Source organism: Poecilia reticulata, chromosome 2 (genome assembly GCF_904066995.2).
Source record: "Poecilia reticulata chromosome 2, P_reticulata-male-v2, whole genome shotgun sequence".
Taxonomy (NCBI): domain Eukaryota; kingdom Metazoa; phylum Chordata; class Actinopteri; order Cyprinodontiformes; family Poeciliidae; genus Poecilia; species Poecilia reticulata.
Genome location: NC_088831.1, coordinates 37,364,935 through 37,387,509, shown reverse-complemented (window position 1 = coordinate 37,387,509; position 22,575 = coordinate 37,364,935). Strand labels below are relative to the sequence as shown.

The following is a 22,575-nucleotide window of genomic DNA, read 5'->3' as shown; positions in this document are numbered from 1 at the left end:
GTAAGAGCTTTAATGAATCCAAATCCCTTAAGAATATACTAATTACAGCATAACGGTCACAATCAAAGTAATTACTTTGTGTACTGTAAAACAAACTCATTTGAAAATTTCTTGGCCTGCTCCAGACGGAAAGAGCGGACAGAGAAGTGAAAATATGAAAGAGTGAAAGCAGTGAACTCTTGCTCCTCTCATGCAGCCGTATTTGTCTCACGGAGCCAGGGTGTTGTCATCCTGTTGAGTTCGCAGCCGCTGAGCTGCCCATCTGTTTCTGAAGCGGTTCTGATTGCAAACATTCCTCCCAGAGTGAGAACACGCTGCTGTCACACCGCAATCCACTAACAATCTGTTCAATCTACACCGCCGCTGGTGGTTGATTGAAAAGTACCAATGAGACATTACTTCACTTCGACAAGGACATCGACCGCGTCACTTCAGGCATCACAAACAGTCAGCGTTTGAAATCAGCAATTTTCAGCTCATTCAGAAACTACGTGTAACTCCTATAACTCCTATTTGAATGGCTACAAATCAACAAGTGTTTGGCAACAAAATATTCATTTCTGTGTTTGTCTTAAAACATTCTCAGTGTCTGATCAGTGTACTATAAGCATACATCGGTGTATTTAAACATCAAAGATATGCAGTCATATTCAATAAATTAGTAATAACAGTTAAATAGGTTTTAAACATTTATTTTATTAATCCTATATTTCTGTATAAAAATTATTTTTATTGGGTCTAATTTTTAATGTTTCACTTTCATTGGCTGTAGTTGGAAAAATCATCACCATTGACAGAAATAAAGGCTTGAAAACATCGTTCTGTGTGTAATTTGTATATTTTGTTTCCCTTTATCATTTGAGATACAAAAAAAAAGTTCAATATTCTAACTTTGTATAACTTTGTACAACTTCATTAAGATCTCAATGGATAATACTAAACACAGAGAGTCATATTTTGTTGCTTCTGACTGTTAAGACAAAAATTTTAGACCGCCAGGGCTTCCAACTGTAGCCGTGCTTCCATCCAATAGTCATGCAAATTTTGAGCGAATATTTCCATCTCAAGCATCAACATTTGTTGATGCTCGACTCTACAAGATGAAGAGGCTGCAAAGTAGCCATGCAGTAAGGTACAAACCCACTCAGGGGCTTTCCACTCAGAGGTTGTGTTAACAAAACATTTTCCTTATTTGACCATTAAAAAAAAAAAAAAAACAGTGACATAATTTTAAAACCATTATGAAATCCTCTTTGCTTTCTTGAGGCACAATCATGTCTTTGTTACCTCTATGTGGAGGACCAAAACTGACATAATAATAAATAAAAGAATAAATATATAAATAAAAGTAGAAATATATAAATAAAAGAATTATATAAAAATAAGATATATATAAATAAAAGAATATATATTTTGATAAGAAATAAAAGCATAAATATATATTTTTTTTTCATTTCCCCTTACACGTGAGTTCCCGTCAAGAAAAAGATATTTTGTTTATATATTTTTTTGCTTCTCCCTTTTCTGCTCGTTGCATTTCTGCTCGCTTTTTTTCCGTTTGCTATATTTCCGTTTGCTGTATTATTTCCTGTTTTATTTGCTCGCTGTATTTCTGCTGCATCGTTATGTCAATGAGGAGGGCTGCCTTCTATGTCCAGCTCTCTATTGGTCAATAAACAGGAAAGAGAACGATCAGTGTGCAGACCGATGGTGAATGCCTACCTACTTGGCTCTTTCGGCCTCAGTTTAACAGTCCTCGGGAAACCTGACTGAAAAATTCACGGATACTCATTATCTTAAGGATACAATAAAAGGTAAGGTTAATAACAGCATTTAAGTGTTAGATAGCTGTTATTACTCATTGCCAATTCACCACTCTCTCACTCTGTAAAAAATAAACAGCCTCCGATCGGAGAGTAAACCAGCTAGCAGCAGCTTTAGCCACAGTTAGGAAACATAAACACCGCTGCCTTTCAGTGCTGTGTTGTTAAAAGTTTCACTAAAATCACTTACATCTTCCAACACTGTTGTTTAGAAAAGCATTTTAAATATGGATTTAAGCGCCATCTGCCAAATAATTTACATATTCTGATGTGATTCATAATTTCTCCATTTGTTTTGTTGTCCATCTTTCTCAACAGTAGCCGACCTAACAACCTACCATATCTGGGATGGTCTTGTTCCTCTGTCCATGACAGGTTCAGTCAATCAGCTGTGGGACATCTGCTGCCTAGTCAAACTATCATGGGCCTCTTGATTTAAAAGGAGATAAACCAGTACAGAGCCTCCCTGCTCCTGCAAGTCACACTTCTTGGATTCACTACTGCAAGCAGCTGTTAGAAATGAAATCTTTGTGTATCTATTCTGTAGTTAATATCTATATGTATCTATTAATAAATGAATTGATGTTGTGCAGAGTTGTGTAAAAACTATTGTAAATAGCTTATCTTGAGTAATCTACATATGTGCAACTTTTACATTTAAATTGCTTCTTTTTGTAAATTTTAAACATCTGGCAACGAAGTATGTGGAGGAGAGGAAATGCTAAAATTAAAGCTGCCATTGTGGAACAAAGACATAAGGTTTGTGGCTGTTTCTTTAAAACATCTATTTAATAATTATATTAAACACTGTACATGGTTACTACATTACACAAACATAATTACCACAGTTAACAATTTAAGTCATTGATAGAGAAAATGTATTTACAAAAGGCATATTAATTTTATTTCAACAGTATGTACTCAGGGTTTACAACTTAAGAAGAAATCCATGTAGGGTCCTTGGCGGGTGCCAGTCTGCAGTGAACTGGTGGATGACAGAGGCAATAATATACTGTAGTGAGCAGTTTGAAGCAGAAGTCCCACCATGTGATCCACAAGGTTTTCCCACCTGAGCACAAACTTCATGCACTTTGTTTCCACAGGCACCACAGCAGAATCAAGTGTAACCTGTTAAAAGGGATATGAAGTTATTATTCCTATGTTATCAATTTTCTACTGCCAAGTCTACAACCGCAGGAAGACAAAGTATAAGAAACTTAACCTTCTAATCATAACCTTTGATAAATATTCAATGGATAAATGTGAAGTTAATGAGCTAATACAGACAGACAGACAGACAGACAGACAGATAGATAGCTCATCACATTTCTCCAATGAAACGTTAATATCTATATCTATCTATCTCTATCTAAAACAGCATCTTCCTCCTCATGTTTTAATCGTAGCAGGAGTTTAACTTCTCAGGACGTGGTGGAGCAGCGGGTGTTTGGCATAACTGTCAAGTTTTGGACTTGTGGCTAGAGGTAATATTGCTACTGAGCGGGTGGTGAAACTAGCGTAAGTGAGGAGGGTTTAATACGATCACGCATTTTACATGATGGGTGGCAACCCCAGTCTATACTATAAACATCTGATTAAGATTAGAGCCTAAATACGTTCTATTTCCAAAACACAAAGGCTACGTAACGTTAGCCAGCTAACAAATTACTATTGCTATCCTAGCATATCAACTAACAGCTAGAAAAAACCAAAACACATACCTTCGTAGTCAAACTGGTGTCAATCAGCGAGGAATTTGTCCAGTTTAGATTATGTATAGATAGTGGCTGTTAGGATGTTAAACGGATGTTGTCTGACGTCATGTGAAAAGGGTCTATAAGGCTCTCTCCGAAGAGGACCACAGCGCAGGCATTTACAATCGATCTGCACACGGATCGTTCTCTTTCCTGTTTATTGACCAACAGTAGAAGACCCATTAACATAACGATGCAGCAGAAATAGAGCGAGCAAATAAAACAGGAAATAATACAGCAAAAAATACAGCAAACGGAAATACAGCGAGCAGAAAAGGGAGAAGCAAAAAAAAAATCAAAGCAAAATATCTATTTTTCTTGACGGAAACTCACGTGTAAAGGGGAATGAAAAAGAAAATATATATTTATGCTTTTATTTCTTATCAAAATATTTATTCTTTTATTTATATATTTCTACTTTTATTTTTATATTTATTCTTTTATTTATTATTATGTTGGATATATATTTATTCTTTTATTGATATGTTTATTCTTTTATTTATATATGTCGGATATATAATTATTATTTTATTTGTATATTTATTCTTTTATTTATTATTATGTCAGTTTTGGTCCTCCATACCTCTAAGGCACAAACCCAGCAATAATTTGGAACGTTCACTAAATCAGAACTTATTCGAGAAAAGCAGTTTCCATCTCTCTTGTACGGCACCAACTCTTTTTCAAAAAAGTGAAAAACTACTACAAGCGAGCTTAAAAGCTTTTGTGTGAAATTGGGAGAGTTATTAAAACATTTTTCCATCAACCTTTTCTAATGCGAAACTTTAAAGTGCGAATAAAACACTATTAACGGAAACATGGCTTATGAGTCACAATGAAAGAGGAACCATGAATACTTCATGCAATTTTTTTGAATTTTAACCTTTTCTTCTATAACATAAAAGCTTTTTCACCCCTATTATGGCAAAATTTATTCAGTGTAATTACATAAGCACATCAATGTCAATTAAAGATTAGATTCAACCTAACCTATTAACAAGCAGTAAAACACTCCCCAGCACTGCTACTAATGAGCATATATGTACTACATAATTGCAAATCCATCATACATATATTAATGTATCACCACCTACAGGCAGCCATACATTCATGTAATTTGCATGTCTTTAGGTTTGGAGGAATCGGAGCCCCATAAGGCATCAACATGCAAATTCCACCAAGAAAACCAGCAGGTCAGAAAATGACTGTGCTACTCTACCAGACCCAAACAGAGCTAGTGTCCGACAGAGAAAGGCATATACCTCTATTCATGCCAAATGTAATTTGTGGTTTTTAAGTCCCCAAAGCCTAAAGGCTGAGGTACGGCTTCAAAAGCGTAAGGTACAAAGTCAGTGATTTATGTGTTGTTTAAGACATGTGGAAGAGCAGGCAGGTGGATGTGTCAGAGGTTGACAAAACACAGAGCAGGGGCGGCTGCTCATTTTGTGTTTTTCCTTCTTCTTTCAGGCCAGGGCAGTTTGTTATACAAACTGTGGTTATAAGGAATATGACATAGAGGACATTTATTTTTCCAGTTGTTAAGCACAATAGTTGTAAACAGCACACAAAGCAAAACGTCTACAAGTGTGGTGGATTAGAGATCAACGGATTTAAAACTGTTATATCACAATTAATCTGTAGGTTCTAAACTTTTATAATAAATTGATAATATCAATAATGCTATAAACATCCATTCACATATATTGAATTATTTCAATAGGTACTTACCACGAAACTGCCTAATATCTTTCAGCAGAGCATAATCTCTACTACAGCCGGTGTTTTTATAAGCAGAATTTAACAAAGTGACCGTTTTGTTCATGTTTCTTTTTTAGGTGGCTCAAATATTCCTGATTTATTTTCACTGCTAACTCCTCATCAATGGTAACTTTATTTTAAAATGGCAAATTTTGCATCTATCAGAACACTAACTGCAGTTGTTTCTTTTTCTATACTTGTTTTTTTTTGACATCCTTCAACACTTTGAAAAAACACATTGCGCTAACAGTTAAGTTTAATTATTTTTTTAGTTTTGAGTGCGCAGGTGCAAAGTATTTTGTTTAGTTAGTTTGTATTTGGCAAGCACTTTTGTTTCCTTCATATTTATCTGACATGACCACTGGAGGACCGAAGTAAGTGGAGAAGCAAATAAATCAAAGAAATATTTTTTGTCAAATTTAAATTTTTTAACCTCATCCATATTAGTTTTAGATCCTTCATTTCCTGTCTGAATTGCAGCGAAGAGTGGATTGTTTTTGGATATATCCAGGGGTGAAAGTACTTCTTGGGGGTACTATGACAAAAAAAAAAAATATATATATATAGCTTCTTTGTGTGCTATGGAGTTTCTGTGCTGATTAATTTTTTGCAAAGTGATAAAAGCTGGGTAGCTCTTGAATTGCTACAAAATAAAGCTGTATTTCCTCCTTCAGCCCACTGGCTGCAATGTTGACACCTTGAGATGCCATGAGACCTACATTCTGAACATCATGACATGGAGTTCATCCCAGTTTTCTATGTCTAGCATATAACCATTCATTTAATTTTTAAACTGGTTATATTGATCCTGTGTCCAGACAGAGAGGTAATCAGTAGCCTAGCATCATGACCTGTTTGTTCTGAAGATCCTGCAGCTTCCACTTCTCTTCCTAACATGGCGCCTCCTCAACCTGACTCTCATACTGATAAGAGGAACCACAGAGCTCTGTTAGGTTAAAGCTCATCTTCTTAAGTTGGGATATTTTTCCTCCAACGGGTTCCAGAAGAACATCCAGATGTTGGACTGGATGTCCAACATCTGGACATTCACTGTCATTTGTGAATGTTAGCTCCTCATTTTCAACAGTGGAGCTATAAAGGTTGAAAAAGGTTATTATTTTGGAGAAAATCTCATCAGCATCATTATTTCCACTAAGAGGCAAAAAAATTGTTTGATAGAGGAAAAGCCTCTCAGATCCTGAGCCCGACAGCACCAAACTATTTTTATATTAGACAATTAATTTAATTTCACATAATTATTGCGGTAGAAGCCATTTGTTTGTTAAATACTTAATGAAACCGTGAAGCCGTGTTTGATGTTTGTTGTGATCGAGGTATAGTCACACAGAACGAGGTAATTAGTCCAAGTTTGTCGTTTATTGAACGTTCAGAAACTACAGCGGCTGTGATGCACCAAGACAAAGGTAAAACAACCCGAACAGGTGATCAACTCTAAACCACTCGCACCTTTTTACTCTCCGTCTCTCTGTCATTTAAGCACACCCGTTGCTATGGCAACCTCTTGCGCTCCACAAGCCGACCAGGGATTACGTTAAAAACATAACATTCGGTCCGTTACGACATTAGGTTTTCAGGCTGGATATTTATTTTGTGATCATTAATAAGCCTCCCTGAACACAGCGGTGATTGATTAGTTAATTTTAAACTCCTGCTCTGCTAGTTATTTTGGTAATGGAACTGAAACGCACATAATTGCGCAACACCTTGTTGAAACAATAATTACTGAGATTATTATTGTTGTTGGGTCATTAATTTGAACACGTTTTGTTAATTTTTTTTGTTGTTCTTAAAGTTATGAACGTTTTAACCCAGTCAGAGGAGGACGTGCTGCTCTCACCCTCCTGGCGGCGTTCAGTTTGTCACCCAATGCCGAGATCCACTCAAAACCTTCCGCAATTGACTAGTTGCACCGCTGCTCTAGCAAAGCACGAACAGTTCAGAAACAATATGAAGTGGGAAAAAAGTTATGTATTAGCTGATTAAGTCTTGTTTTAGATTGTTCTTGAAAAACTAATCAGTCACAGTTGATTAGTGGGCGCACTCAAGGCTGCACAGTGAACCTACTGATTTTTTACAGCAGACAGCTGCTCCCCTCTCTTGCAGGTACTGCGTACCCCTGCTAAATCTTTTAGGGGTACGCAGTACCCTGCCGTACCCCCTTACTTTCACCCCTGGATATATCTCTCATAGCTTTGATGTCCACTGAAGTACACCGACTCACACTGACATTTATGAAGCTGAATAGCCACATGGTACAACTGAATAGTCTTTTGTTAAAGAGCTGTTTGGCTCTAAAATAACCACTTCAGATACAGAGTAAGCAGTCAGCATCGAGCTCAAGGAGGCTTTACAAAATAGATGAAGTGTCTAAGCGTAGGCTGCCAGCTTCCTTAACCATAGACTGGAGCTTTACAAAAAACAGAGCTCATCCACCACCCGTCAATCTCTGTGACAGAGAAATTTAAGCAAGCCCTGAATTTGGCATAATCAGTTTAAATGCTCAAAAGACTTTTTATAACCGGCACAGGGTATCAGAAATAGAACAAATTATTCCCAGGGAAATCCACTGGAAAGCAATGTCTGATGTCATGTGTTAGTTTCTCAGAGCGTTATGAGGGGAGAGAGACTAAGTTTACTACAACCCCTTCAGCATTAGATTAAATATTCATGAGGACAAATAGTATCCAATCTGGTCTGCAACCATGACATGTAAATCATAATCTGCCATCTGCACAGATATTGGGGATAACAAGCTATAAAGAGCTAATTTCGACCTGGTGAAATGCTAACAGGGACGGTGTAAAGGTATAGTAAGACGACCTGAATTACAGCCGAGGCGATGCTTACTGCAAATGGTACAGCAAAGTCCACATGCTTTTGAGTATGTGAAGAATATGCAGCAATTAGTGCTGTCCAAGAAGCAACAAATAAATCCTGTCTGCCGCTGCCTTGGTGAGATCAATACGGATCAGGCTGTCCAAAGGCCGCCTTGAGGAAACAGCTGCAACCTCTCACTCGATAGTCGGGCTCGACAAAAGCTTTCATCTTCTCTGCTTTAATTTATTTCCAAAGTCGCAGTCAGCCATATCAATGAAATCATGCAGCAGCAACGTCAGAACGTTTGACCTCGGAGAAAGATCTGATTGTTTCTGGAGTAACGAATGAAGCAGTTGTTTTTGCATGACGTTAATGTTCCCGAAAGATTAAAAGTAAAAGAAAAGTCCGTACCTACAAGTGAACGCCTGCGAGTGCGTGAGCCGCCACACCCGGTGCAGTCAGAAAACTTGGACCAAGCAGTCAGAGTGCAGTCGTCCTTGCACGCCACCCGGCACTCTCTAATCTGAGAGGGAAAGGGTCCAGCCCATTTCAGGCACTCTGTCATGTTGGCTGGCTCCCCATCTTCCCAAACACAACTGATTCCTGCAGACACATGGAGAGGAAATTATTTCAATTACGTGACGATTAATATTCACACAATAGCTGGTTCAGACTTTAGTAGGGCTGAGAAAGTAGCATAGGGCACAGAAGTTTTGGGGGCCCAAATACATATATTCAGTTAATTTGAAATATCTGTATATTTCAAATTTACTGATGCTTCGCAAACATCATTTTTATACATGTCCAAAGAAGTTCAAAACTATGCAACTATTAGGTGTTTTCAATTTTATGTAAATTTCAAATATGCAACTATTTCAAAAACAGTGATTAAACAGAACAATGTCTAAGCAAATTATTATGACATATACACTGTTATATTAATTATTCCAGCGCCTGTAAGACGTATGTTTGAACAAATTTTTAAGTTCTCCAAGTTCTGGAGAACTTTGAAACTTAAGTTGTGATTGGCAGAAAGTTTTTGATCCAACTAGAGTTATGGCTTAGCAGGTAGTTAAATATTAGGGTGATTGCAAAGAGGCCCTCCAATTTCTGACACTTAGCTAATATAAGTGTTTCCTCTAGTATATTGACATCTAGTATATAGATACTAGATGTCAATATACTAGAGGAAACATGCAAAAAGTTGGTCAGCAATTTAAAAAGGCTTTGCTTCCTGTAAAGCCATATTTGAACATATAAATAATTTTATAAATATACAGTACTCAGAATAAAAATTAATCATGATCATTTGTATGCAAGACAATTAAGCCCACTGAAAAAATATCAGAAATGAATGCAAATGACAGAGATGTGAGTCGTGCAGGAGAACAAACTGTCTGGAAGAACAGGTAGGATTTAAGTGATTTTCTTTTCAAGTACCTAATTAAAGTCAGTATCCTGAGGCAGCATGTATATATATATTTTATTTCAGAGGCTCTAATCCTCTTCTGCACATTTGTATTAGAATATAAATATTTCCCTTGATAAAGATGATGTGATGCCACATAACTGTTTTTATTAAACAGAAAAAGGGTATAGTTATATTTTATTTTTGCAGGTAGTAAGATCCAGATGTCTTTGTCAGTAAATAAATTAGTTCTGACATTGAGAAAAAATGACACCTGCTCCAACCACTGAGTTCAATCAAGTCTCTTCAAATCCAAAACAGAGACAGTACAGGAAAGTGGAGTCCTGCCTCATGAACATTTTATAAAAAAAAAAACACTGTTGGGGAAAACTTATCCTAAAACTTTGATGCCTTGGAGAATTCACTGACAAGTACAAGCGCACAACCGACAAACACACAATCTATTGTATTGATTCATATCTGACTTTTAAATTTCACCCTCTGACAAAAGCTGTGTGGTTTGCTGTGGGTGCGTGGGGCAGACATTTACATAGAAAGCCCAGCAAAGGCGACGATGACCGTTATTAAGGTCCATTCATGTAACACTAAAAATCACAGCTCTAAAATCAAAAGACATTTGTCAAAAAAAAAAAAAGGGATGGAAACTGGTAGTCGCTGAGGGAGCTTTATTCCTCTTTTTAGTAAAATCTTTATAGGAAGAAAGAGATTCATAAGCTGCAAAGAAGTCGTCCAGCTATTATCACTATGACTGCTTTGTCTTCAATCACATTTATTTCCATCCTTTCACCTGTTCTCTTAGAGAGCCAACTCCACCACAGACAGCCTCATTCTGTCATTCTCTGTGACTTTTACTAGCATTTCTGTTCTGACTTTGACTTAAATTTCAGCCAATTTAAGCATAATTATCTCTGTCTGTTACGTAAGCTCATTTGTGTGACTTTCAAAGAAAACTCTCAGCAATTGTGATACTCTTGCCATAATTACTTCACCAGTGGCAAGGATCATCTTTTACTATAGACTGCTAGACAAAGGTAAACATCTTGAAGGAGATATTTTTACCAAATCCTGTCAATATCTTTGTGATATGGTTGTGGAGTACACATAAAAAGGTATTCTTTAAAGATCAAAGCTAGGTTTCCTGCTGTTATCAACCAAAGATCCATTTCCTAATATTACTTTTAATAGCAGGTTTGTAATATTCACATTCTCGCCACCAAGCGTAATTTCCATTTTAATTCCGTATGAAATGTTCTTCATAAAGTATTGTGAAAAGTGATATAGACCGGAATCATCAGAGCCATTAAGCTACATCTTTCCTTCACATCAGCAAAACTCATTTTCCACTGGATAATCTTTTCCAGGAGCTGCAGTTCTACCAGCAGAGGTTCATAATACATTCTGCCAGAACTGACAGTTTTGGAGTTGGATTGTGACAATATGTTGGAAGTTAATGGAAGACCGAACTCTGCATAGTTGTTTGTTGTTTAATGAAGATTTTCTTGAATTAATTGTTATCTTCCAGATGATTAAAATTGGCCAGAATAAAGTTGACATTCTTTTCAACGATGACAGGAATTCAAGCTCTATTTGGTTTTTCATATTATAATGTGTTTTATAATGGTTTTATAATTCAGTGGAATCAATGGTCTTCATTATTTAGAAGATAATAATAATAATAATAATAATAATAATAATAATAATAATAAATTGTTGAACACTGGTACAACCTATATGTATCTGGTCTTTGGGAAACTTATAAAAGCAAACAGTGTTATACAGTCTTGCAAAATTAAAATGTTTATTAAGGGTCTGAACATTTTTAAAATGCACCGGTTAATCCATTATGTTTTATCATGAATTTAGTAGTAAAGTCTCCTTCAGATCAGGATTCTGTTTCGTTTCCAAGTTTTCTTAGAGTTTTCACATAAAGTTGGACCATGACATATTTTAAATACCTGATATCATAAAGCAATCATGATGTTAATGCTATCACAGTACCTATATTGCTCATTTTGCAACATTTTCTTTTAAATAAAGAAAATAAAGTAAAAGAGCTGTAAAAGCTATTAAATCATGTTTTTTTGTTCGTTTGTCAGGGTGTTCCTCTTTAAAATGACTTTCTATAAAGGTTTACGTAGTTAATGTGAAAACCAAAAACGTGGCGTTTTAAGCACCTTTCAAAGAAAACATACAAGCAGCAAGATGGTTCCTCACTGTGGGGTCAATAAAAGCCACTTACACTATTCTACTCTATTAGCCTCCCTCTATTCTAACGTAGAAGACATTGGGACCCACATACATTTCCCTATACTTGGTCTTCCAAGCCAAGTTGAGCCATTAGGGCTGGAAGGTTTGACTATTTGGCCTCCAAACCAAACAGCCTGCCAGGGGGAACTGGGCAGTCAGCATCAGCTCATTAACACTATTTCTGCTCTTATACAGACGGATGGCAGCACCCTTATGTTGGGATGTTTTTCTGCCTCTTGGACAGCGCAGTGAGATCGAATTCAACATATATTTATATATAATGCATTGCAATTCTGAGAGAAAATCCTCCCTAAGATTAGGATAGAGTTTACATTTTAGCAAGATAATAGCTAAGAATACCAAAACAAAAGAACACACAGCCTAGCCTGAGGAAAACACAAAAAGTATTGGTGTGACTTAAGATGTTTTTGAGTATTAAGGCAGTGTGAGGTCTTTTGGGAAGATTTGCAGTGAACAAAGTCCCTTTGCTAACTTGTTAAGTTTGATTGATCTGCCTGAAAGAAGTAAGAAAAAAAATGTGCCCAGCTTGTAGAGTAACATCTAGAAAGGCTCAAGGCTGACAGTACAGCTGAACATGCTCAGTGCAGGTTTCCACACATTCCAGGTGTACAGTACAAAAACCTTAAGGTTAATGTACGGTTGATGTTACGCTCTAAAGCTCGAAATGCAAGGCTGACATTGATTCTTGACCTTGTTTTGAATGAAGTAAACCTCCTGCAAGAAGGAACGGCTGATGCAATTGTTTACTGGAGGAGGAATGCATGAGAAATACACTATAGTTCATTTTACAGAATAAAATAAGCTTGCATGTCTTTTTATGCAAAAAGTAGCCACTTTATTAGGTACACTGTCACTCCGAATGTCAGCTATAAGTGGAAACTGATGCTATAGTTTTTACAGGGTCAATAACAGATGTGGAAAATCTTTTCCAAATCTTCTTTACAAGGAGTTTTTTATTTTTATTTTTTAGACTTGATTTCAAGTCAATATGCACTAAAATCTCTGACAATTTACTGCAATCGTGAAGAATTCAAGACATTCTGAGGATTAAGAGAGGTTCAAACCAGAACTGGCAAGGTGTACCTAATGGCTCACAAGTTTTTATGGCTGCTTTACCAATAATCAATCACTATATCCATGACATGTAGATTATTTTTTCTAACATGTTGTTCACAACCATCTTTGCTACATAAACCATGCATTAGATACTATAATTGTGGGTGAAATATGTGAACACATACTTGCAGGAGATTTTTATGGATGTCAGTAACGGATCGTTACTTTTCAACGTCTCGCAGCGCTGAAATAAAGTAGCAGTAACAGAGCTTTCATGAAACAAAGATTTGTGCTCTGAAAGCTTTTGTGGCTTCTTGAAAACAGAGCTGCTACTCAGGCGATTTATCCTCTCAAGTTTTTATTACTACGATCAACTTCAAATTTTAGCCATTTGGAGGAGGAAGTGCTTCACAAAGACTGATATAATCTGTTTTCAACCTGATAAAAAGAAAACAAAACAAAAACAAAAACTGCAGTTTTATGTCTTAAAACATTGAGTCTGTATAGGGTAGAACTTTTCTGAATTAATTTTATTGTTTTATTTCCCTGTCATCCCTCTCAAAGACTGCCATTTTAAGACTGTTAAGAACAAAGTTAGAGACAAATTGATACCGTTATTGTTACTATAATGAGAACATGGAGCGTTGTATTGCTTTGTTTTACCTGTAGCATCGCTATGTTTTAAATATTCTTTCCCACAACTGGGAATTTACTATCCTCGGGAAGTATTTAAGGATAAGAAGTGTTTTTATGGTTGCAATAAGATAAGAACTTTATCAAGGATGCTAATCTCTCTTTATACAACATCCTGTTGGGTTTTTCCCCCTGGAGATAACGAGCCAACGCTTGGCTTATTTTGAGAAAATAACCATAAAAGATATTGAACACTATCATGAAGCAATGTTAGGCATAAATACTTTGTGTTGCAGTTTGTCACACACAACAAAAAAAATCTATATTTTTATTCCCTAATCAGAAGGAGAATTAGTGAAAAGAAATATTGTTTTCTGAGAAAACAGAACAATGTGGCATGAGTTTGCATTGTGTGCAAATATACACACACTTTATAGAGACCCGAAGGGATCTGGTCTTTTGATAACAACTATGCATAATTTTATATCTTTTTCTTCACACCAGAGGTCTGAAATATAAAATTTGACACTTTTCTAGGTTCTCACACACTACAAACATCAATAAATATACATACAATAAATACAATCGCAGATAAATAAAGTACCAAATACCACCTATATAATGGAACATTTTCAAATATGCAGAGGTAAGTGCATAGTCTTTAAAGGTCTGTGGATAAATGAAGAATTCTAGTTTTCAGTTCTGAAGTCTTAAATACGGCCTTGTCAATGGTTTCCTTCCTCTACCATGGTCCTTTTCCCAGTTATTATGCCCTAATTATATATCAGACTGACATTTATGTATCCTTGGTCAGTGAATTGGTTCTGCCACCCATGGAGCAAAAGTAACTCAAAGTTCTTTGTCATTCGTAAGTCTATATTTAAATTTCGTGTTTCTACTAATTACGAATTTTCATCTCACACGAGTTTTTTTTTTTTTTTTTTAAATGTCACAGGTATTTAACTTAGCCATTTTCTAATCACATTCAAATAGGATGCTCTAAAGGTCAATGAGGCTTGTTCTCAACCTGGGAACGCCACAAACACTTTCCGTCGTGTGCTCGTTAAAAATTCACTTCAGAAATGTCAGTCATAATTACAAAGAGAGACGCTCACTGAGATCAGGACTGCTCAAGTTCTCAAGGCAACACAGAGCGAGGCTGCACACTTCATTGAGTTGCACACATTTAAACAGAACAACCTTCTGCAAATGTGTTACTGGACGTTTGCTCACCTGTAAATCCATACAGCGTTGCATAATGGTGTTTTACTTCTATAGATAACGGGAACAACCTCCACTGACAAATCTAAAATGTTAATAAAAACCTTTTTACTCTGGGGCAAATCAGCGGCGCTTTACAATTTTCAAAGCAAGGAATTTTCTGATCAAGTGATTTAACAATTTCGACTGGCAAATGCACTCTCCTTCTAGTACCCTTTAATGTGGCGTAATAATTTTATGTGTTAGTTATAATAAAGACACTGTCTAGCCTTAGACATCTAGGTTTAAAAGTATAGTCTATTCTAACACTCTTCTTAACAGTATAATAAAGAACACTTATGAGTTTATTTCTATAAAAGGCATCTATTAAACACAGAATTGATCAGAAATAAATGTCAGGAAATGCACCACTCACAGGTCTAAAAAAAGCCCAAGTGATGGAATGGGCTTTTTTCAGCCAGTAAGGGTGTGTTTCCCTATTTGGTCTGGACCAAATGCAAACTTTACTTCTTCTTTTTTGTTTGGTGCAGTTTGCATTCACAATGTATTTATTTGCAAATTAACCAACTTGTAAACAAAGCCATGCAGGTGACGATCATTGTTCCCAAGAAGCAGAAATGACAGGTGTGGAAAAGAGAACAGACAAAGAAAGACAGTAGATGTGGAAGTCCTGTCTAATGCCGTTCTGTTGCTCACACTTGTGCTATTATCACAACTGCAAAACCATTTTGAATGTTGAGAGCAGCTCATTCAATGCAGATGTGGCAATGTGATATTTATAATTTTGAAACGCAGTCAGCAAATGCGTGTTGCAAGCTGAAAGAGACAAGATGCCCTGTGTGTCCTGACCTACAACATGCAACACTGAATGAATAATGTTTACCATGATAATAATTAGAGGTGTGCCGATCGATCGGCCACCGATCATAATCGGCCGATTTCCATGAAAAAGTGTATGATCGGTGATCGCCGATCATTGGCTCTTGTTGCCGATCACACAAACCGATCACCTGCATCTCATTTCGCAACCTGCCTGTACAGCTGGTCTCCTCTTTCCTTCACACTGCGCAAACGCGCAGCAACAAATCCTAAGCAATGTGGAACTATAACGCACTGAGTGAATGGGGAAGTTTGCGTGTTGTGGCGGAAAATTGAAGCAGGTCAAAATGCATCAACACAATGAAGCTATTACGACATAAAAACAATGCCATACTTGACGGAGTTTGGCTACATCGAGGCTCACTGCAGTAAAAAAAACATATGGAGGATCAGATAGCAGGTAAAGCAGCTCACAGCTACAAACACTCACCCGGATTAGCATGACGGTCAGAAAGCTAAACAAATAACTTGCAATATTATTTAAGTCTTCGAGCTGCGATGTAAGACGCTGGTTCTGATCTCGCTGTTGAACCGCTGCTACGCGCTACAAGTAGTAATATTTGACAGATGGAGCGCCGCTTCTGCTCCACCTGGTAGTGACTCTCACACCGAACCTCTGCTTAAAGCTGCAGCATCTAACCTAAAAAAAATACATTTTACATACGTATTAAAACTTTCGCTGTCCTAACATGAGACAGATAATCTCAGAAAAAATAATCGATCTCCTCCCTGTTCTGCATAATTACTCCGCTCAGTCAGAAACAGCCAATCAGAACTAGCAGTAATCAGCTAGCCGCCATGCTATCAAGAAGTTTTCATTCAGTAACTCTGGATTGTTTATTGTAATGGAACCTGTATTTGCCTTTCAATGTTAAGTTTTATACTTGAATCTTTTGCCAATGTTGAGAGGTTTTATTTTGGCTCTTTGTATTATTTAGCCTCTTCAGAGCCTTCATATGTTATCAGTCTGTTAAAGATAGTATTACCGATATTAGTACAATTAGCAGAATGCCTGTTTTGTTTAGTTTTCTTCTTGGAAAAAGTTATTAAAAACAAATTTTTGTCTAAATTAAGGTGAATTCATGGTTCCTTTTTCCACATAATGTAACCAGTAGTGTTTATGATAACGTCTCTAATAATAATAATAATACATTTTATTTAGAAGTGCCAGTTACTCAGGTTTTACCATAGAAGAACCCAATCAAAACAAACATAGTTTGGATGGATTGCATGGACGCACTGATGGTTTGCAGTCATGTTACTATAAGGTAAAAAATATTACATCATATAAATCAAATTTAATTACCTAAAACAAGAAAATGCAGCTTTTTTTTAAAATTGCAAAGTAGTTTTTAAACAGATTTTCGACAGTTGATATTCCACTTTCTTCCTGGAGTCTGTTTATGCCTGGAAGTTAAATCTCTCCTTACAACATTTTGATGTTGTTTTATATAGCCTGGATATGCAGAATAATAATAATAATAATAAAAAAAACATATATCATAAATTAAATGTTATTATTTGAAGATGGTCCAATTAACGTGAGTATGTATTAATGCTCCTGCAACATCACAAGGGAGTGCTAACAGTGCTGAAAGTGTACCTTATTAGCAGAATACATTATTAGGAAGCCTATGCTGTATTACAAAGAAACAATTCAAAAAAGTTGTCTACTTCTTTTCCACATCACCTGTTCAAGAAGCCCAACAGGAACAGATATTTGATCTTTTGTAAACGCAGACAGTTTAAGGGTGGAACGGTGAAACACGGTGGCAGCAGCTGTGTGGAGAGCAGAAAGTGTGCAAAAGACAATAGGTCAGGGTTCATACTTGCCTCTTGTTTCTAAACCATTTCCACAGGCTTCTCCTGATCCCGATAATCCTCGTCTAACAGAATCGGGCACCAGGGTACAACTGTGCCACTTGTTCATCCTCCACCTTCATAGGGAGACAAACACAAAGGTTTTATTTGGTAAAGGATGAATGCAGTTTTGTATCATAAATGTCAGAACTTTTTATACTCAATGTGTAAATTGATGCAACTTTGATCAAGCATTATTCATCTTGTAGAGATAAACAAGAACATTATTATTGCTTTTAAATTAGTCTTGTTTGCACATTCTCTGTTAAACAGAAAAATGTTTACATAATGTATTTTGCCATGTTTATGTTGCAATATGTCCCGTTAAAATTACTGCTATCCCAAATATGATACGTCTTCGAATGTTATGCATATTTTATACATAGTTGTGATCAAACATAACATCAAACAAACACAAATACATTTTGAATCTCTTAACCAAATAACAAATTTGCATGTATGTTATGAAGCATTGTGCAATATTGTAGAATAATTAGTTAGCATTTTAAATAGGCAGATAAACAATGAGAACCAATTGTGAATAATTGTTTTTCTTGATGTTTTATTTCTCATGTTTAGATTACCAGGTGGTAAATTATAAACGCTTCAAATTAAACAACAATAAATGAGATTCACAGTTTAATGATTGGAGTCATGAAACTCCCTTTAACTACTGTGTTTCCCAACATCTTTATCTCATGCTTCATTTTTATGATAAATCTGATTCAGTACGGTGATACTGTCATTAATTCTCAATACCAACAGCAATAAACTTGTTTTAGATCATTTATATATATTGTTCCACTTGAAACAGCTAAAGAGTTTAAACCAACAGGTAAGTGTTGTTTAAATATATACACAGATCACTATGACCATCAGTCCACACTGGGCTTGTTTGAGCAGCGTATCACAGAAATGGTTGATCTCTTCTTAAAGTGTTTTCCACAGGAAGGCGACACAAATATACCTGGCCAACCAAGTAAATAAAAACATCATCTGAGCAGAAAAACCTTCCTTTGAGTCAGGGTTGAGTTCTGATGATTACAGGTCCATTCATGGCATTTTCGATGAATAGCACAGGCAATCTGATTTGCATAGGTCAAGAACAAGAGCTGCAGTGTTGCAAATATTTAGTGAATACATTGTCTAACCATCACAATTTGGACCAACTATTTTTCCTATTTAACTTGAAGGAAACTGAAGATAGAAGTGTGGTGAGCAGGGAGGATTTTTAACAGTTAGCTAGCAGATACTCAGTAGCTATCTGTTAGCTAACAGATAGCTAACAAATTCTCTCCAGAGAAAAAAGGTTGCACGTGTTTCTTTTTATATTTTTACTTTTATAAACACGTGGTTGTATTCGAGTTATTTTTTATTCCTTTTGTGCCAATTTTGAACATATTTTTTGGATTTAAAGGATTTTAAGGATTTTGTACAATCCTTAAAATCAATCCTTCTGCAAAGTGCTTCTGCAAAGTGACTTTTCTTCAATTACAAGAACACTTGAGGTCAAACTTCATGTGTGAACGATAAACGAAATAGTTGCAAATTTTGTTAGTTGGTTGTTCTATGACTATTTTTTTTTCACCAAACAATATCAGTAGCTAGCCTAAAAATATAACTGCAGCAGGATTTTGACCTTAATTAGCTAAGACTGGTAGTTGAGCCCGTCTAATCCAAAAACAGTAACAACGGCAGAGTGAAAATGACTGATTGTGAAAGTGAAGCTGAAATGCATTTTTCTGTGGAAACGAGAGGACATCTGTTAGAGCCAGATATCGTTGTCTACAGGCCCTGTTTGAAGTAGCTGCTTGCTTGACTCCCCCATGAGTCATGGTACCTGATTCTACAGAGAAGGATTGGTCATAGCCCCCTTTTAGTTTTTTTATGGGGGAAATCTGATGAATATTACGATAGTGTATAAGCTGCACGTTTAACAGCCAATCATCAGTCTGCCCACCCTAAACTTCAGTTTTACCTGATTATCGACCTGAGAAAGAAAAGTGTAGTCTTTTTAGAATGCACCAATGAGTATGTAGTGTAATTTAGAGATTGCTTTCCTGCATGTTGGATCAAAGTCAGATTCACCCACGTTGCTGGGCCATATCATCAAAGACATTATGGCTTCATCATCTGTGACCTTACAGATAATGTCATCAGTCTGGATAAGATAGCTGAGACAGCAGGCAGTGGTGCTCACTGAAATAACCTACTATGACATCTATATGGATAAACTGAATCTGAAGTTTTCTTTTTTTTAATGCAGCTACCTAACATGACAAACTAAAATATGTCTTTACTCAATAGGTCACTTGGATTATTTAACTCACTAACAAAATGTATTGAATATTTTACATAAACTAACTCTTACAACAAGAGTTATTTATCAGGTTGTTGCCCTTAACACGTTCCACAATGCATTACACACACGGTGCATTACTCTAAGTCTTGCTGATAAGAAAAGTGAAAATATTTAACAGTAAATTTAGTTTTTACCTAAACACCGGACATACACGAACTGAGTCACACTCCCTTCCTTCGTACAGTGTGTCTGGGCACTCTTGACCTCCATTAGCAGGCGTCTGAATGATGATTCTGTACCGAGATTGCATTGCAGCAGTTGAATTATCTGTTCAACACGAAACACAAATTTCACAAAAAGTATCTTCTTACAATGCAGTACACAAAAAGTATAAACAGGTAAATGAAGGAGACCCTTGTAGAGGACAGAGAATTAAAAATGATGAGAGCGCAGGTTTCTTATGAATGTCTCCAACGAAGATCAGACATCTGTGCAGTCTGACATCTCAAAGAGACAGCCAAAGAAACAAGTGGTCTCGAAATTGATCTGACTCTGATTAGCATGCCCTTGATGCCCGTGATGTCCTCCACTTCACTGCAGTCTGTTTTCGGACACACCACAATGTAATGGCTTCATTTGGCTCGGGCTCCAAGGCTCATTACACAAAACTAATTAGAAAACATTCAAAATGCTGCAATTAAGAAAGTGATTACATCGTCAGCAGGCCCAGTGGACTACAGTATATTTACAGCGAAGCTATGCCTGCTCACTTCTTCAAAAAACAATTACATATTTTTTGATTTACAAGATACTACAGTACACCTGTGGAAAACCCATTAAATATTCATTTTCCTCTTGATGTGTCAGCTTAATGTAATAAACACTTAAGGGCGTCATCTGCAATTAAATGCAGTTATTAAGCACACTGGACCAGTTTGATGTGCCAGTTCATTCTGCTTTGTCTTGATCAATTGTTCCCTCACAACATAACAACAAATTGTTAATGAAAAAAACTCTCAAATTGTGAACTGGTAGGTTTAAACTGATTAAGGATTATTTCCACATCATATGAATATTATTTTACAAAGTGTTGTCCATCTTATAGGTAAATAACATCATTCTTCATGCAAAGACCTACCTGGGAGACAAGATGCTGGACATGCTGTCCATTCGCTGAAGGGGGTCACCACACAGTCCTTCTTGCAGGGAAACAAGCAGGGTCGGGTAGTTTCTGGGCGAGAAGACTCTAAACACCTGCAAATGTGAACAAGAAGTGTCTTTAAATTGACCTTATCCCAATGAACAACGCACAACTTGGTTTTCATTGGCAAGAAAGCAATATGGTGGACCAGCTGTTTTGTGCTTCACAGATTTTCTTAATAAATGAGGCCGTTCATGCGTGCAAATTATAAACACACACATATTTTTATGTGTTGCTTTCCATCCATTGCCAAGCTCCTGCGGTAGAACAATCCCATTAGCAAAATGAAACCCGGAGATGCAGGTATTATTTATTTAGATCGTCTTTGTGCAGAAGATTGGAAAAGGCACACGGCAAAGCCAACCGTATTGAGCATAAAGCTTCCAAACCCATTAAAATTACCTGATGATCAGTGGGTTGACAGTCCTCAGAATTGGCCGTATGTGGACATTTACAATTATCTCATTAACATAGGAGCCGGTTCTTGTACCAGCTAACCCAGTTTCCCTACACAGGGTCAAATAGAGCCATATATCCATCTATCTCATGCCACACACACAGACCTGTTGCCGTGGTAACCAAATGACAACACCTCCGCTAACCTAGAAAGCTGAGGTTACATTTGAGTGTATCGGGATTCAACACCAAAAAACATGCGACATTTCCCACGCAAAAAACAGAACTTTCAGACCATTACAGTTGATTTTTATTTTGGATTATTGTTAATAAATAATCAGCAAAGGTTGATTAGCTAAACAATTGCACTACTATTAATCTGTCAGAAAGTGGGTGTTTATAAAAATTAAAATTTTTATTTTTAATTTTTTGGTAACTGAGCAGAAGCCCACTGTACTGCACAGCACATCTTAGTTAAGGTTATTGAAGTTAAGCTAACATAACTAGCCTACTTCCCTTCCTTGCGCTATTTCTTACATTAAAATATTTTACTGACCAGGAAAATGTGATACCTTGCTGTCTAGTTGTCATAGAGGTGACAACTAATAATTCATCGATCCATTTATCTTTTATATGTCATGAGTAGATTTAAGATTTAGCATGGTTTGTTGACAGCTAAAAACAATATCATCAACTTTTCTGCCACCCAGCAGGAAGTTGGGTGGGGGGGGTCTCGTGTGGGATGTCACATTTCAACACGTCTGTATAGCCATGTTTAGACAGGGGTTTAAATATTAGACATTTAGTGTTAGATAGCACATATCATATTTTAAAATTAACACATTTACTCTAAATATATAGCAGAAAGTTGGAATATATTAACAGAAAGCTGAAAATTTCACTGAAATTATCAGTTTTTAATTAGCTGTTTTCCTGCAGTGTGTGACAGAAACAACACAACTCATTAAGAATGTGACATTACTCGTTCTGCATCTAGATTACATATATATACATAACAGGTTCACCCCGAGTGCATTCATTCTTTCACATTTGAATCTGTCCTAATAATAGTTTCTTTGTAGATCTGCAGCAGATCTTCCTTGGAATTAGGCTGATCTGTAATTGTACCTCAATTTGAAGTATAAAATCTAACCTTT

The 22,575-nt window shown here is 36.4% G+C and overlaps 1 protein-coding gene across 5 annotated transcripts in view; it reads right to left on the bottom strand.

The window, feature by feature from the left end:
- The window catches only part of thsd7ba (thrombospondin, type I, domain containing 7Ba), a 203,031-nt gene that overhangs the window by 62,631 nt on the left and 117,825 nt on the right, over positions 1-22,575 (bottom strand). For all 5 annotated transcript variants that reach the window (XM_081604542.1, XM_008403136.3, XM_081604543.1 and 2 more), the window contains 4 exons: positions 20,960-21,075; positions 20,016-20,148; positions 17,493-17,596; positions 8,585-8,776 (listed from right to left, as the gene is read on the bottom strand). In XM_081604542.1, coding sequence (XP_081460668.1) covers positions 8,585-8,776; positions 17,493-17,596; positions 20,016-20,148; positions 20,960-21,075 — 545 coding nt within the window. The remainder of the gene's footprint in view (positions 1-8,584; positions 8,777-17,492; positions 17,597-20,015; positions 20,149-20,959; positions 21,076-22,575) is intronic.